Raw genomic sequence first — 18,189 nt, 5'->3', positions numbered from 1 at the left:
TCAAATATTAATTTTATTAAAGTAAATCTCCTGATATCAATTATGAACTAACAATCATACGTACATATATTTCATCATTAATTAATATCGAGCCGAGAGATCCCGTTATCTCATTTAAGATAACTAATTTTCGCTTGATCGATTAAATAAAAATGAGTTATTCATAAATAAACTACAATACTAATTTTTTTTTTGAGTAAACTCCCAAAATCCTATGAAATCTAAACATGACATCGCGTCGTCTTAAATGAAATTAAAATGTTTTTATCATCAAAAAAAGGTTCCTTATTATATATATTAGTTAATTGTCATACATATTTTTCTTAATACATATAAATTCATATATAAGTAAATATTTTATTATATAAACTTCATCTAAAGGTAATCTCAGAAAAATAATACAAACGCATTGCACTAATTTTTATCCTCTTGTACTAGTGTCCAATCATCTGTCAGTCGTCTCCATTCCGAACGTGATAAGGCAACAGCAGAACTAGACAAGGCAAGAGAAGAACTAGAAAGAACTCAAGCTACCCTAGGCAAAGCGCAATTACAGCAAGACAAGCTACAAGCGTCGCTTGATTCTGCACACTCAGAGATTGATAAACTTCAAGAGAAGTTAGACAAATCAGCTGTTGAAGTAAGAAAGGTACGTGTTTTTACAACAATTACTATAAATCAAGTTATTAGTTGTCTATAATGTATAACAATCCTTCCAACGTAATACGGTACATACGTAACGTAGATTTCTAGAAATCAAATGTTTTGTTCATTTTAATCGTGTTTTAGTTTCGGCTCACTACAATGTTATTATTATACGGTTTCAATAAAAATATTGTTCTCATGGTTAAGTAGCAGACGAACTTTCCGATTTGTTTAATTTACAAGGTTAAAATTATCACGAGCGAGAAATATTGTCCATTACGTATGTCCTAATGCGTAGCAGTCAGTACTCTACTATTTTAAATATCCTTATTATTCAACAGTTGCAAGTGGACCGCGAAAAATCAGCATACGACTTCGAATCCCTTCAGTCACAACTCGACAAAGCCCTGGGTCAAGCGGCTAGACTGCAAAAGGAGAGAGACACTGCCCAACTAGACGCTGATCGGTTTAGAGACAAGCATGAGAAAGCACAGGTAAGTTTATAACTAACTTAAAATATATATATGGATTTTGGTCAATTTTTTCGCCCAGTTATTCTTGAAATTCGACCATGATAATTATTAAAGCTTTTAGGATAACGGGTACGTATAATATTCTCCATTTGTTACAATCAAAACAAAAACAAATCGGCTTACAATCCTCTGCTTGTAAAGTAACTACTATATCTTATTCCATGTGTTGATTTGATTTAATTGATCTAAACAGGCAATATTTAGATCAATCAAAATATTCTTTATTCAAGTAGGTATGAGCCTATACTATAACAAAAGCACTTTTGAATTGTCATGTTACTGTGGAATTAATGTAGAGCCACCACCGGTTCGAAAAGTAGATTTTACAGAAGAACCCGCGAGATACTCAGTAGTTACTCTTTTCTACCATTTTAATTACAGAGAATGTCAGTAAGGATGTATTACCTTTTCGAAGTCGGAAACTAGATGTTATTAGTTTACCTTTCCTACTCGTCATACAATGATTATCACAGTTTCTTTCAAAAGATTTATATTATTGTGAATGTACATAATATTGTTGTACTTTGAGTATAAATATCCTAGATTCTAGACAAAAAACTAAAAACACTTGTGTAAAAATCACAAGAACAATGATGATGATGATAGATGAACAACTTATTATCTAAATTAAAAAATATTTCATGTTTGCATCAACAATATCGTAACTATAACGATAAGTATAGGTCCTGCTCCAAATATAAATCAGACATTTTTACAAGCAAAACCAAGTGAAGTTTTGCTTATAAAATTATTCTAATTTTATCCTAACTTTTTATTCTTCGAAAAACACGTCTTATCTGATTTATTAATTGCCATTACCTGTATTGCAAAACCTCTTTGGGGCTGTGGTGGTGCCTCTACTGCAAAAATTTTAAAAGCGTTAATGTGCAAAATGTTTAACCTTCTGATGAGTTTATAGATCAAAACACACATTAAAAAAGGAACGATCCAGGCTATTATTAGATATTAAAATTCTTAGCGATAAAATAAAGTTAACTTTCCACTTTGACCATCAAGTAAAAAACGATACCGCTTCAAAATAAGAAAACTATAATTTAATGTTTATTGTCACGAAATTATTCATTCGACAAGGTTGGTATGTATTGAAATTTGTATGACATATATTCCATTTGAAAATTAATGTACCTACCATTAATTCAGTATGGCGTCTTATATTACATTGAAGGACAATAACAAGATCCTTGTTAAACTTGGCAATAGCAACCGTTATAAATCTTAGCAATGGCTGTGTTACGTCATTCCGGACGCATTAACCCAGACTGAGATGTCTAGACAAAGCGGCGCCATCTTTGTAAACGTTGTATTGGAATTCTTATTTTATCTGTAATATTCAATTCTTATTTAAATTTATTTTTAATATTCGAACCGATTTCATTCGTAGAAATAAGATTTTTCTTTTAACTAGATTTTTATTAAGAATTAACAATCAAATATAATAATTAATATGTATATAAGTCATTTATTATACTATATATACTTATACTAATATTATGAATACGAAAATATCTCTGTCTGTTTCACGGTTTAACAACTAAACCGAATTTAATAAAATTTTGTATAAAGAAAATTTGAACCATGATGACATGGATTCCATTTTATACTAAAAATCTACGACCAAAATTTAGTGTAATATATTTTATGATTTTAAATTCAAATTAATTCATTTCTTCGATGTAGAAGCATTTTTTAAAACAATGCCGTTTTTTTAAAGAAAATGCCTTAACCTAAAAGGACTCAGTGTAGGTACATCAGTATATATTTTTGTAATTTTTAACATTTTTCAATACTTTTAAGAAATAACCAGAATGAGATAGTGTGCGATCATCCACCTTACTAATAATAACATTTAGATACACTCAAAAAAAAAACTACAGCATAATAAAAATAAATAAGAAGAGTTCGAATTTCAAACGGAAAACGTTGCACCTAAATAAAATAAAATCAAATTAAGTATTCTTAATTCAAATGGGATCATAATTGCACTTTTGAATCGTCAAGTTACACTACTGAATTAAATTTAAAGCTACCGATTCGGAAAGTAGATTCTACCGAAAAGAACCGACAAGAAACTCAGTAGTTAATCTTTTCCGCAATTTTAATTACAAATTAGATTCAGTAATTTTGCAAAACATATTTTTCGACATAAGTTTAACAATTTTAGCATACAATCATTGTAACTTGAACGAACCTTTCCAAAAAGTGGGTATCGTAGTTAACAAAGCATCTGAAATTATGTAGCATTTGTTTCAAAACAGTATCTTAATTTAATTAGCAATTTTATCGTTTAGAAGGATTCGTCAAATTACAAAACTTAATGGGAATATTTGTTTGTTTGTATTGTTAATTAATAAACTTCATTGAATTGATTTACTTAATAACAAACCTAATATCTTACACTATTAATTATCGTAATCGTCCTGGAGACCGATCACAGCGCCACCGTTACCACCTACAGTTTAAACAGACATTCAAAAAAAACATCAAAATCGGTCCATCGCTTAGGAGGAGTTCAACAAGATACTAGCTGATCCCGTGGCATCGTCCACTTGAAATTCAGTTTGTAACAAAAATCCTTCAAGAAGTTACATACAATCCCTCATCTATAACTTTACATCCTTGAAGTGAAAAAGTAGCCGATGTCCTTGGGTTTCTTGCTCCGAACCAAATTTCATTAACATTCGTTCAGCCGTAAAAGCCTAACAGACAAACAAACAAAGTTAGTTTCGCATTTATAATATTAGTATTGATAAGGATATTAGATAACACAAATTACGAACAGATCATTGGTAACATAAAACAATGGGATCTCCTGTACTCAAACTAGAGTCAGTGTTGACTCCATCGCAATATATACAAACCTTTATTATAAATGTTGCTTAACGTCGACAAAGAGCGGAGAACAAATGATTGTTTTACAAAAAACGTGTGAAAGTATGCTTGTCACAAATGTGTTATTTTGTAAACATAAAAAAATATTTTTCGCCTGCAATTTCACCTGCATGTTAGATGGGAGTGTTATTATAAAAGTATCCATGAGGTTCAAGCATGCGTCATATTCGTTAAATTTCATCAAATTCGATTCAGTGGTTAAGCCGTGAAAGTATAAAAAGCAATTACTTACTCGCATATATAATATTAATATAGATAATTTAAAAACGACATTAATTAAATCAATAGTTCGTCAAATTATATTTTATGAAATAAATAAATTTTAAACCGTTTTAAAAATGATGGAATAATTCAGTCATTATTTTGCTGAAATTTCCCCCAATATATAAATACTTTTGGAAATTCCGATTTGTAAAAAGGGCAGAAATAACTCGTTAACATCCGATAGTTTATTTACCCTCTAGTCTTTTATAAATAGTAAATTAACAATACGTCAGAAGCTTGCTAGTTGTAATATTTTGACTCACTCATCAGTTAGTCATTTTATTTAAGTTGAAGTGTGAGTGAGTCAGTGTAATTATAGACATCATACATCATAACATCTTATATGGTCGATGATGTATTGACGGTGAAAGGAATCGTTATTGTTTCTTACCACAAGAGCAGGTGGTAGCCTGACTATTTTTTCAGAAATACCTACTGAATTAATATTTAGGTGATCTAGATTTAATTTTATCTATAAATGAAAATACGAACTTTACTTTGAGAGAGATAAAAATGGATGATATTTTACTATTCACCCAAACCTTATAGTTACTGTATATATTAAAAAACTTAACTTACAAATGTTTATTTATCGGAAAACATAATGCCAACACATTAAATACATTATCATTTAGCACATTTCTTGTAAATAGAGACTGATACGATCGACACCAATTCGATCCGTCATACACATCAGTCCGATCAGAAGCTTCTATCGTATTTCCTTTAACGTTTATATTGAAGACCGATGTGTACTTTGTAACGTAAGATCAAGATATGGACCATTACAAAATAAGACTTTTAAGATTATATAAATAAATGTCATTTGTTCGTTACAGTTATAATATGATTAAAGAAATATTTTTTAGGAAGATGGCAGATGTTACGTATTCCATGTCTTTTGTACCCCTAAGTAGTTAAGACTTTATTGTTATCAAATAAACAAACTCATGTACAATATAAGTCAGGATAAAGAAAAGGACAAATAGCCACACATCTAAACGTTTATTAAAATTTCAATATTGTAACTCTTTTACAGGCTCTCGTAAGTCGTGTTCAGAAAGAAAGAGATGCAGCATTAGCTGAAAGTGCAAGTAGCCGCGAGCGTGCCGAGGCTGCAGCTGCAGCGGCTAACAGAGCAGCTAGAGACAGGGACAGTGCTGCAACGGAATTAGATGTACTCAGAGAGAGATGGGAAAAAGCACATCAACAACACCAGAAATTAACGGTTTGTGTTTTGGAATACTTATTGAACAACTATTTTTGAAACTGGTCTAAAAAAGACAAAATGGCTAATTTAATGAATACAATCATTAAAATCAAGTTATTAATAATTTGTTTTTATTGATAATGACAATCATTGTTCTAGATGGAAAGAGATGACGCCCTGACAGAATTAGAAATTCTGAAGGAGAAACTTGATAAAGCCCTGTACTCTACACAAAAGACCGTCGAAGAGAAAGAAATTGCGCACAAAGAATACGAAAAAATGCTTGAAAAGTATGATAGGTACATTCTTTTAAATGTCGTCGTGTGTTGGTGTCGATTATTAGAAGTAATTTATATAAAAAATAATATCAAATAAATTAATTGATTCTTATAAAATTTCTATTTATTTCAGATCCCAGAATGAAATCTACCGTCTTCAAAACAAGATAGACATCCTTGAAGCTGACAAGGATCGCCTTGAATTGGAATTGGAGAAAAATGTTCATTTATCGACCAAATCTAGGGAGGACGCAAGGAAGATGCAAGACGAACTCGCTAGATTACAGGAAATGTATGACAGGGCTTCATTACAACTTGGAAGAACTAAAGAACAAGAAGAGAAAGCTAAAGAAGATATGGACAGACTAAGTGTTGATATTGAAATGGTACGAGAACGTTACGAAAAGGGCCAAATTGAGCTACGCAGATTACAAGCAGAAAAAGAAAAACTGATAGCCGATAGCGAACGATTACAATTTGAATATGATCGAGCAATGACTCAGTGTGGAAAAGCTCAAGCCTCGAATGAAAAAACTCAAGAGGAAATGGCAAGAGTACAAATAGAACTTGAAAAGATGTATGATAAACATGACAAAGCATCGTCAGAATTAAGAAGAGTTCAGGCAGAATTAGATAAAGTTAAAACCGATGCAAGTGGAGCAAGGGAGGAAGCAGAAAGATATGCAGCACGATATGGAAAATATCATGATACTAAAGAAGAGCACGAAAGAACTAAGCTGGAGATGGAACGTCTGCGCACACGACTAGAGAAGACAAATCTAGAGTTGGAGCGAGCGCGGAAGGCTGAAGAAGAAGTAACCCGTCTTCGCTCGGAGCTCGAACGCGTCGAAGGCCTCCGAGGTAAATACCAATTCGAACAGGATAAATGGAGTACAGAAATAAATAGACTTCAGTCTGAGCTCGATAAAACACGTGAACGCTACGAGACATCACAGACTGAAATTCAACGACTACAAAGTGAAAAGGAACAAGCTGAAACTAAATTCCATGAGTTAAATATACAGCTTGAACTTTCCAAGAGTGAGGTAGCTAAGTTAAGCACAGCGATGGAAAAGCAACGTACAGACCTTGAACGCGCTCATATTGAGTGTGAGAAATTTAGAGACCGGTGTGAGAAATTAAAATTGCGTTCAGAACAGTTGGATAAAGATAACGAAAGGCTTAAGGGTGAGTTACAACAGATCGAGAGGATGAAATTACAAGCTGTTGCTGGTGACAAAGCCAGAACTGAAGATAGGCTAGAAATTGAACGCCTTCGTGATAAGTTGGAAAAAGCTATTCAAGCTAGAGATGCCACCGAAATGGAAGCAGGTCGTTTAGCTAAGGAACTTGAAAAATCACAGATGCATTTAGCTAAATATCAAGAGACCAATGAAACAACTCGCGTAGAATATGACAGAATGACTAATGAGTTAGGTAGAATGCACGAGCGTTTGGAGCGTACAATTCTTGAAATGCGTCAAATCGAACAAGAAAGAGATGCGCTTAGAGTTGAGATACAAAATACAAGACGTAATGTTGAACAGCAACAGAGAACTCTCGATCATAGAACGCAAGAAACTTTAGTAAAATTGCAACAAGAATTAGCTCAATCGGTACGAGACCGAGAAAAAATGGCATCCATTCTAGAACAGAGAGATAAACAAGCAGATGCAATAGAAAAACAAATAGTTAAACTAGAGGCAGACACAAAACAATTGACTATCGAACGTGATCAGTTAGTAGCACAGTTAGAGAAATCCCAAGACATGTTAGTAAATTTCCAGAGAGAGCTAAATTCATCGGAAACAGAGCTTCAGAAGCAGCGTGAAGAAGTAAGAAGGTTAAAAGAGGAACAAAGGAAAATAGCGCAAGACTCAGAACGAGGTGCAAAATCTGTTATTGAAAACAGAGATAGAGAGATTGCGAAGCTTCAACAACAAGTTCAGTCCGTCTCCAAAGAAAAAGACGCTTTCAGACAAAGAGCAGAAAGAGCAGAAAAAGATGCACAGAGAGTTGGTGAAATTGAAAAATGGAAGGCTGTTGTTGAACAAGAAAAAACTAAAGCCATTGCAGCAGAAAAGGCGTTGTCAGAATGTCAACAGCGTTTACAATCTTTGGAGAAACAATTCCAGGCGCAACATCATCAATTGCAGCAGCTTCAAGCACGAGGACCGTCCGACGTGCGTGAGGTTCAGAAGCAGCTTGAAGCAGCTCAAGCAGAGGCGCGGTCCCTTGCCGTGGAGAGGGAGCGTTGCCAGTCGCAGCTCGAGATGCTCGTTCAGGAATTGGAAAAGAGCCAGGTCAGTTGGAGGATAGCCCGAGCACGAGCGGTTGTCGGGACGGCAATGCGTGGTTAAATCGAGTTTGAAAATAACAAAATACTAACTTGGAAATATAAAGTGAAAAATAATATAATTATATATATCAAACTCGATTGAACTTTAATCGACTCGCGTGCGTTGTCTGCTTAAATCATTGCACCGGTGTTATGGAGTAGATGTTTTAATTTCGATGTTCATACGTTTAATTTTTATTTGGGATCATCATCGCCGGTTGTCATGTACATAACTGTTGTATAGTAGCATGCCTCCCACGGCCCGCAGGGCATCCTCCAACCCCTCATTATAATTATTCGTATTTATTTTATTAGTTCCATCATCGCAACGTTTTTGGACGACAATTTCATGAGAATGTACAAAATCATATTCGAAAATGCACCAGACATTGCAAATCACTTCAGCACTCGTCCACACACAACCCTCACTAAGTGTTGTTGTGTAAAATATTCGGTGCAAATAAACGCATTAAAGCTTTAAATGATTAAGTGGTTGTTATATTTTCTTGTCTTTTTCAGCTGTATCTGCTATTCAACTTTGTACTTATTCATGATCATGTATATTAAAAATTGTCGAATAAATTTATTTTGTGATTGAATTTGCTACAGCGATTATATTTTGCCATGTTTATGTAAAAACTTCGCTTCTGTTATTGAGCTTTACAAACTATATTTTAAAAATGAAATGATTGCAAAATCTAGCTTAAAAATTACTTGATGCTGCTGTTTACTTCTTTATAATCCTCCTTGATTGAAATAACATATTGTGTCATTTCTTAACACTAAAATTTTGTCGACGACAGCTCGATCTCCGAGAAGCGAACAAGAAACTCCAAGCGGCTGGCAGTCAGAGCGCCAAAGCTGGGGAAGATACCGCTCAAGCTAGAAAACAACTGCAAGAAGAATTTAAGAAGTTAGAAGACGCGAGAAAACAATTTGAAGAGAATAGAAGAATGGTTGAAAATAAACGAAAAGACGTGGAGGAGAAGGAGAAATCGCTGACGGAATTAGATCGACAGTTAAAGAAACGAAAAGAGCAAATGGACCAAATGGAAGCATCTTTGAGGAAGGTAATTTAAGAATTAAGAGAGATCATTGGTTAATTGGATACATGTTTAGCGGCTAATGATGTCTGCATAAATGAAGTAACATTTTTACCAGTGCTCTACGTAATCCATGAAATATTTTAGGCTGGCGGCAGCGCAGCAGCAGTTACAGATATGAATCGCAAACTAGGTGAGACACAGAAGGAAGCTGATCAACTGAAGCAACAGCTGAAGACCAGTGAGGAAGAGTCGAAGCGACTTGCAGCGGAGACGGAGCGGCTGCTGCAGCTGGTGCAGATGTCGCAGGAGGAACAGGCTCAGAAGGAGAAGCAGATAATGGATTTGCAACAGTAAAATTTGACTCAATTATTTTTTATTTAAACAAACTATAACTTTAACTAAGCAAAAATAAACTTTTCTAAATATAACAAATATAACAATTGATAATAATTTCAGATCTATAAGGAACCTTCAAGCCAAACTGAAAAGTCAGCAACAAGCACAAGCACAAAGAGAAGAGGTAATTTTATATTTTTATAAAATATTGCACCGATACAAATATTCAAATTAAATAAATCATTTTGTATTTAACTATACTAATCACTTAGTGGTAGGACTTTGTGCAAGCCCGTCTGAGGTGGTACCACTCACTTAAAAGACATTTTACCACCAAGCAGCAATACTTGTATTGTTTTATTCCGGTTTGAAGGGTTTGTAAAACGTGTAACAGGCACAAGGGATATAACATTACAATTTCCAGGGTTGGTACACTGGTGGAGTGATTAAAATTTTTTACGACGCCAATGACTTTAGGCTGTGGTGCACTTACTATCTGGTGGACCATTTGCACGTCAGACTCCCAATGTTATTAAGAAATTATTAGCCAAGTAAGCGCACATTCACACAGATGGTCCGTATTTACAGGTTCGTTTTCTAACGGATCCGTTGCTACTGAAGACGGACCAGTAAAATGGACCGCTTTAAATTTCGTCGGACCGATATTTTTAGTTGATCTGTAAAACGGATGACCGTGTGATGTAGACTTAGAAGTAATATCGTTTCTGTTAACATTTACTAATACACTAACCACTTTTTTCATGCTGCATTTCAGGCCGGGCCCGCTGGCTTCCTCAAAAGCTTTTTCTAAGTTAGTTCTTCTCACCAAGACTGTCGTTTGTTTATTTTCTCTTTTCGTTAAAAAGTTTACTTTAACTGACGCGTTATTAACAATTCCGTGAGCGACCACTCCAGACTCCACGTCTTTTGTTAATAAAATTATATCACTAAGCTTTACAATTGCAATTCGTATTAAGTAATGTTATTAAAATTTGTATTGAATATTATAATGAAGTGTTCAGATAATAATAAAATATCATCTCTTGTTGATAATCAGAAAAGAAAACCATATATACAGGTTTTTGAGTTCAGTTCATTGTAACCAGCACACAAGTAAGGTAATTAGTTTAGCGATAATTTTTAAGTGATGTTTAATGAAAAAATTGAATAATCGTGTTCAGCGGGAACTATTTTTTAAGTATTAATAAAAAATAACAATTGTAAAACTGTTAAGTATTCATGTACCTTAGTAGAACAGTAAGTTGTCCATTAGCCGATGTTACCAGCTTTCAATCTTGTTATGCGAATTATCAATTGACTATGAATAAAAGAAAATCTATGTTGACCTTTCTCGAGTTATTTTTGAGTTTATATTGTTGAAATTTTGTTAAAGTAAAGGCATTTCGTTTTTTATACTTTTTTTATTTTTATTTTTCTTTTTCATCTTTTCACCCCTTACGTAGGAACTAACGCGAGCGAGACAGAGCGAGATCGCAGCTATCAGTGACTTAACAAACACATTGAAAGAACGAGACAAGCTTAAAACTAAGCTGGAAGAAAGTAGAATGAGAATTATAGATTTAGAAATAGAACTTAATGAATCTTCGCTTATACTTTCCGAAATACTTAAAATATCAGACAGCCAAGAGCTTAATAGCATAAAGAAAAGCAAAAGTTTTTTCGAACTACAAAAAAGCGGTAAGGTAGTGGATAGGCTAGACAAGTGCAAATTGAGCAGGAGCTACAACGACCTGATAAATATTAATAGAGACGATAACGTACATACAAATATACACAAGCTAACGAGAAAGATAGCAAACCTAACGAAGGAAATCGAAATTAAAAATGCTAAAATAATAGAACAGCAACGATGTATATCGATTTTAGAAGACGCTCTGAGAGAAAATAATAATATAACTGAATTTGAACAATTACTAGCAGTAGTCAGGAGCAAAGACGAGAGAATAACTGAGCTAGAACAAATATTAAACAAAAAACCTGGTGCGATGTGCACCGTGTATAATGACAAAAGGATATTAGAATTAGAAGACGCTCTTAAAGAATCTTTCATGATAGCAGCTGAAAGAGAAAAGGTTTTCTTTGAAGAAGAACAGAAGCGGATTGAAACATTGCAGAAGGTAATTAAGAACATATTTTTCATCATCGACGTGAAAAAAAAACTTACAATATGCGCTCACCAAAATGTTTGTCATCTAAAATTGGTAAAATCCTCCGTGAATATTTATTTGGATGTTTCTTACTAAATCACACCAAAACCTATGAATGGATTTTGATGAAATTTCATATAAAAATAGCTTATACCCTTGATAAACACATAGACTGATCTCCTCTCCTCAAACGCGGATTAAGCTGGCGGAACTTAGTAATAATATAACTTCTAATATTCAAATTAAACACTTTTCAGATGAAGAAGATGGAGCAACGTGTTCTATCATTACAGAATGCTTCGATAATGAACTGCGAGACGTGTTCGACGGTGCTGAGGCGACTGAAGCGGCTTGAAGAAACGTATCAACATTGCCGAACGAAGAGGCAAGGAATATTGCGGCATTTATCGTATGTTATGTAAGTTCAACTTAGATTTTTTATTAACTAGCTACCCGACCCGACTTCGGACGGGTAGAATAAGTCTACATAATAAAAGTCTAATAAGAGTATACATCCGTATTGTTTGGCATTCAATTCAAGCACCTTAGCCTTTCTAATGAATCACACCACACATCAGTAAAAACCATAAAAAATTGGTACTTTTTGAGTTCATCTCGTACAGCGTGAGGACTTTATTTTATAATACGTAGAGATTTTCATATTTGACTGTAATCAGTTCTTACAAATACATCGAATTCCTTCTTGAAAGTGTGTAGCTTATTTTTTATTTTAACATTAATATCATCTGTATAATTAAGATTAAATAAAATGGACAATAATTCTCATACATTTGCAATAAACATTGTAATACAATCAAAGAAAGAAATTACACTGTCGGCCTAATTAAATATTATGATATATTTATTCACAGACAAGACTTATTGGAAGGAGCGATCACTGAAAAGGACTCTCAGATAGCCGAGCTTGAAGTAAAAGGTGTTCTACATGAAAACGAGACAAAGGCATCCGATGTACTTAAGGATGAAAAAGAAAAACTGCTCAATAGACTTAAGATCGAGGTAACATCAATCATTGTTCGTTTATCTATACTAATATTAAAAAAGCTAAAGTATTTTTTTTTTGTCTCTCTGTTACTCGTTCACGGCTACTGAATCGATTTTGAAATTTGGTATAAGCAAGCTTGAACCCCAAGGAAGGGCTACTTTTTATGCTTAAAACCTGATGATCAAACAATACAACGCGACCGAATCCGCGGTTGAATACTATTAGTACTATAATTTAATCAATGTATTTATTATTAACATACAACTCAAAACAAATGTAAATTGGTCATATAATATCAAAAAACAATTAAATGAGGCATCGAAAGAGGTTTTAGTACAAAACAAAAACACGATACACAATATATCTGTAATCCAACCATAGACTAAAATATTTTAATACTAAATGGCTATCTGTGGTCACTTTTCGCAAGTTTGGCCCTTAAAAACACGTGTCTGTGTTAAAATATTAATAATAGCGGAAAATATTAAGTGAATATTTAAAAAAAGCCTAGTATATACGTGTAAACCCATTCCAGAATGAACGAATAGTGGAGTTCGAAAGAGATTCGAGCGAGCCAGACCAAGACGAAGGTACTTTACCAGTCCTGACGCTCGCTGACAACCTCGTAGCCGCCTGCGAAGATAATGTAATTGTTTGGGTATCGTTTACAAAGAACATATTGAGAATGGGAGTGTGTCATAATAAAATTCCATTCCGTTCATTCCCTAGAAGATAATAAAATTGTATGTGTCATAAAAAAAAAACATACGAACAAATATTTCCATTCATTCATTTTTATAAAATATTAAATAAGATTCATTAATACATCATCTCATATCGTTCATGTTTTATTCCTAAAAACAGAAAAACGATTACTCCATTGGTTGAGTTTGTACTTACAATGTTTTTGCTTGAATTAGAATCGCAAAATCTTTACAAATAATACCACCAAAATAAGATTTATACGCAAAGCTTCGTCAATTTCAAATTAATTTATTCAATTTAGTATTTACTTACAAATTTATAGTCAAAACAGAATATCACCGGTTGGTATAAAAAAATAGTAACCTGAACTGAGCAAATAAACTCAGTAATACTTACAAATTTTCGGCCTGAGTGCCTTAAGTTTCATCATTATTTCTAAATAAATAGCTTTTAATGTGATATTTCTTTTATGTGTTTCGGTTTGATTAGAAATATTATATTTTTTAACGATATATACTATAATAAGTAGTCTTCTATAATATTTAAATATCTTTAAATAAATATATAGGTAATGGTAGTTTTACAATCTTATAAACTCATTCGAACATTAAGCACTGTTGTGTCAATTAACAATTATTGTTGATTCCAAGAACCAACTGAAATAAAGTATATTTTGATTATATTGTTGAAACATAATAGATAAAGTTACAATTTATTTACATTGAATTTATTTTAGAGACTCCGACATATTAATATTTTATTATTTAAAAAATGATAGTTAGAATTAAAAAAAAAAGAAGAACAAATCAATTATATACTTTTATAATAGTATTATTATTCAAAATATTTTAAATAAATGTTTTTTGCAGGGAGAGGACATACCAGCAACTATACTGTGACGTCAGAAAGCTAAGTCTTATCGTAAATATGTTGTGGCCTAGCATCCATCGCACCTCACCATCACGCTACCTTACCATCATTGCTTATCACTCCAGCCTTACCGCCCAAAAATTAAAAAAAAAAAACCCGCTTGCCATTTCTGAACGTGTTCAAAAATCGCGCCCTACGACCAAAGAGGTTTTGTAAATAAAGATTTAATTTCTTTAATTTTATTTTTTTATTTATGATTTCAAGGTCTCCAATTCGACGTAAGTGTATATTTTTTTAAAACAGTTCCGATTGATATGGAACCAAATTATTCATATACCTATTTTGTTATCTATAGTTAACCAATTGTTAAAGAAAAGTGTATACCTATAGAGCAATAATTTAAACTTCTAGAAGAAATTCACACTCAGTGTCTATTTTTATCTTAATACTAGTCAAATTTATCAACGTTTTTCTGCTATATATGATTTAACCTACATTGTTAATGAATTATTGCTTTAATATGTATAAATATATGTTATTGTTTTATTGGGTAGTATGGTATAACCTATGCTCATTTCCTTCCAAGATTATTACATAATTGTTACCTAATTCTGAACTTTTAATATATTTAGACGCAAACCTAATGTTAAACACGATTGATTCCGCTACAGAGCTTAGCTAAATTATATAAATGTCACGTTTTTGTTCAATATCAAATTATTAAATTGCAAATAAATTACTTAGTACGTTTGAATAGATTTTTGTAATACTTTTACATATCAAGCACAAAGTATAATGAAGCCTCCGAATCAAACAGATGGCATATCATTAATTTACAATTAGCTTCAAATAGGAAACGCTATTGGTGTTAAAGAACGCCCGTACATTGTCAACATAAGCACTGCCTTACATTCTAAGGAAATTGACATTTTCATTATAATATAAACTGAGCGAACGTTTGCACGAACCGATGAGACATCCGCTCTCGTTGACTGGTCGCGTCGAAGTGATGTTATTTGCGGTACATCAAAGCCAATCTCCGTTTCGGCAGTTAAAATTTAAAACTACAGTATTTTATAAATGTATCGTGAGCTTTTTATAAATGTATTTACAACTGTGTCACACTGTTACTGTATTACATTTGTGACCCAATATCGGCATATTTGAAAATCCAATTTGTGAACAATTTCAATACCGTTGAATAATTTAGCCTAGTCAGTTTTAACTCCTAATGATGTGTAATTAAATTTTTATTGCTGTTTTAGGCAAAGCTTTAATGCACTATCCGTATTTCATGAATTGGATTTTATTAGCCGATTCGTAATAAAACATCGAGTGATCTCAATTTTCGCTGTTTTACTATTTGTAAGGACTATGGCCACTTTAAAAAAAAATCCTCATTATCATAATTTTGATTAAGATATTATTTTTTTTTATATTTAATTTTTTTTTTTATTTCACATTAATTACGTCCGGTTATCAGTTTTTGGGTCCAAATTGGCCATTGTCCTTTAGCGGTTAAGCTGTCAATTTAACTTCGACATTTTGCGATTGCGTTGTGAGTGGATTGTGAAAATAAATGATTTTTGGAGTTGGCAAACTGGCTTTTTATACTCGATACATGTCGCTGAACGTAGTATGTATTTATGGTAGGTTGGGCATAGACAAGCTGCAATGTTCCGTTGATATTCGAAATTCAAATTTGTTAAAAGTTCCATATTTAAATTTATTTATTTTTTCGTTTTGATCGCGGACAGAACTTTGCAGCTTCATTTTTGTATCGAATCAAAGTGTGTAGAGATTGTACGATCACAATAATTATGGTATTATATAATATTAGTTACTTGTTACATATTATTATAATGGTATTAAGCCGTGGGTTGCTGTTTCCCACGTTGTATTGACGAAACTATGCTAAAAAATATAAGAATACATGTTCTTTGAAAATATAATATCTTCATGTAATACATTTACGTGTTTTTGTACAATCAACCCTGTTCCTTATGATATTGATCTTTCACATGGAAAAATAAATGAAATTTAAAACTAATAAAATGTATGTTTTTCGTTATATGTAATCAGAAATAATGTACAAATTATTAAATCTTGATGAAACATGAGCGTGAAACTCAAAATTTATTTAAAAACATTTAAAAAAATATTACAGTGTATCCGAAGCAAAATTACGTCAAAATATGAAATATTTAAAAAATATATAAAAACAATAATTTTACGTGTGTAGCGCCATCTATTAGTTAGTAGTGAAACTTCAACAATAACAAATACTTGATATAACTTCACAAAACTACTTGTCCATAGATGGCGTTAAAATTAAGTAAATTTTTTTATTTTTACTGTTTTAAAAATAAAATGTTTGCGATATTGCATATTTCGAAGGTTTTGATAATATTTCTGCTTAAAATTTGTATTTACAAAATGCACAACACCTGAAAGATTTTCTAAGCAACAATCACTCAGCTAAATAAAGAGCACTTAAAAAAAACTTGTAACCCCTATTTTCCGTTTGCATACGGTACAGAGAACGTTTTTGGGCAATGGTATACGCATATGTAATAAGATACCGGGAAATATAATAAATTTACTAAATTTAAAAAGTTTATTAAGACTAAATTAATAAATAAATCTTATTATTCAGATATCAGATTTAGGCTCGGGTCCCATTACAGGTCACTAATTATTGTAAAAAACAGCATTGTAAATCTGTTTATTTGAAAAGAGCAACTATGCGAGTTTCTTGTCGTTTCTTCTCTCTCGAAGCTGCTTTCCGAAACGGTGGTAATATTTAAATATCAACGATTCAAAAACTCTTCATTGTGAAGTTAACTTGAATAAAATTGTTTTGATTTGATTTGAAGCACCGAATCTGAGCCTAATTAAATAGAACGGCTATTTTCAAGGTCTACCCTACTGTGCAAAAGATAATTGTAATGCACAAATGCACGGATTATGCTGTTGAATACAGCAAGCACAGTTTACCTACGGTTTATGTGTTCGGTCAATCTCATAATTGGGTTGAAAATCAGATGAGATATAAAATATATCAGGCGTTGAACAAACGAAATTTACGTTCTTTCCCAATGTAACTCAACATAACAAAGTTTCTACTGAGAATCTGGGCTGCTACAGTAATTCATACTTCACAAAAAACCAAACCAACTTTACCAACAGGACATCGGGACGAACACTCTTATGACCAGCTACTAGACCACGAGGCACTTATAATAATATAAAGAATTATTAGATATGTATTTATTTCCTGTTTATAAAGATTCAATTGTACCACACACGTGTACCAGCCCTTAACTTACCCAGCGCTGGGCACACGTCACAATTCATAATTGATTTTGACAATCACAATCTTACGATGTTTCCGTTCACTTCTATGAATAACAATCGCCAATTATTATAAAATATTAGCAAATGATTTACACTTTGGGCTCGTATGGATTAACCCGTAAGCTATGCCTTTGTTTAGAAAGCCTAACTACTGAATTTTTTGCCGGTTTTTCCCAGTACATTCCGATGGTAGTTAGACATTAAATTTTGTCTATCAAAATTAAGAAATTTTGATTTATTATAAAGCTGGACCATTTCAGCTCTTTCTTAAAATATACATAACTAAATAAGTTGATTTTAAAAAAGTTTGTGGTAAGGTTCATAAAAGTTTTAGCTTAATATTGCAATAAACCAAAAATAAAATTGGCTGCATATAAAATATCTTGAACAATTAAAATAAAAAATTAAAAACTGCCAAATCGAAATACTTCGCTAACATTCTGCTTTACGCAGCTGTTATGTACGGTCAGTAAAAAAACTTTAATTTTATCTTTAATAAACAATTCCTGTTCAATAACTTCAC

The 18,189-nt window shown here is 32.5% G+C and overlaps 3 protein-coding genes across 4 annotated transcripts in view; 2 read left to right on the top strand and 1 right to left on the bottom strand.

Annotated features, from left to right (window-relative positions):
• Brp (bruchpilot) overlaps positions 1-10,905 on the top strand; it is a 54,796-nt gene extending 43,891 nt beyond the window's left edge. For both annotated transcript variants that reach the window (XM_026636195.2, XM_026636196.2), the window contains 9 exons: positions 439-649; positions 987-1,139; positions 5,392-5,580; positions 5,722-5,861; positions 5,974-8,143; positions 8,982-9,248; positions 9,369-9,574; positions 9,681-9,744; positions 10,336-10,905. In XM_026636195.2, coding sequence (XP_026491980.1) covers positions 439-649; positions 987-1,139; positions 5,392-5,580; positions 5,722-5,861; positions 5,974-8,143; positions 8,982-9,248; positions 9,369-9,574; positions 9,681-9,744; positions 10,336-10,371 — 3,436 coding nt within the window. In that variant the 3' untranslated portion in view covers positions 10,372-10,905. The remainder of the gene's footprint in view (positions 1-438; positions 650-986; positions 1,140-5,391; positions 5,581-5,721; positions 5,862-5,973; positions 8,144-8,981; positions 9,249-9,368; positions 9,575-9,680; positions 9,745-10,335) is intronic.
• Positions 1-18,189, bottom strand: part of LOC113397704 (YY1-associated factor 2) — a 318,077-nt gene that overhangs the window by 251,689 nt on the left and 48,199 nt on the right. The window lies entirely within an intron of this gene.
• On the top strand, positions 11,114-16,276 carry LOC135193953 (ELKS/Rab6-interacting/CAST family member 1-like). The gene is made up of 5 exons (XM_064218552.1): positions 11,114-11,698; positions 11,986-12,146; positions 12,601-12,748; positions 13,270-13,392; positions 14,309-16,276. Exons 1-5 carry the CDS (start codon positions 11,126-11,128, stop codon positions 14,336-14,338), a joined length of 1,035 nt encoding a protein of 344 aa, XP_064074622.1. The 5' UTR covers positions 11,114-11,125; the 3' UTR covers positions 14,339-16,276.

Source organism: Vanessa tameamea, chromosome 23, assembly GCF_037043105.1.
Source record: "Vanessa tameamea isolate UH-Manoa-2023 chromosome 23, ilVanTame1 primary haplotype, whole genome shotgun sequence".
Classification (NCBI taxonomy): Eukaryota; Metazoa; Arthropoda; class Insecta; order Lepidoptera; family Nymphalidae; genus Vanessa; species Vanessa tameamea.
This window is presented reverse-complemented; position numbering and strand designations above follow the sequence as displayed.

What these genes read in the sequence shown, in the direction of transcription:
- LOC135193953 (XM_064218552.1), top strand. Translation starts at nt 11,126, where the DNA reads ATGAGAATTATAGATTTAGAAATAGAACTTAATGAATCTTCGCTTATA. An exon ending in GGATTGAAACATTGCAGAAG is followed by an intron (nt 11,699 to 11,985) that starts GTAATTAAGAAC and finishes AACACTTTTCAG; the next exon opens with ATGAAGAAGATGGAGCAACG. An exon ending in TCAATAGACTTAAGATCGAG is followed by an intron (nt 12,749 to 13,269) that starts GTAACATCAATC and finishes AACCCATTCCAG; the next exon opens with AATGAACGAATAGTGGAGTT.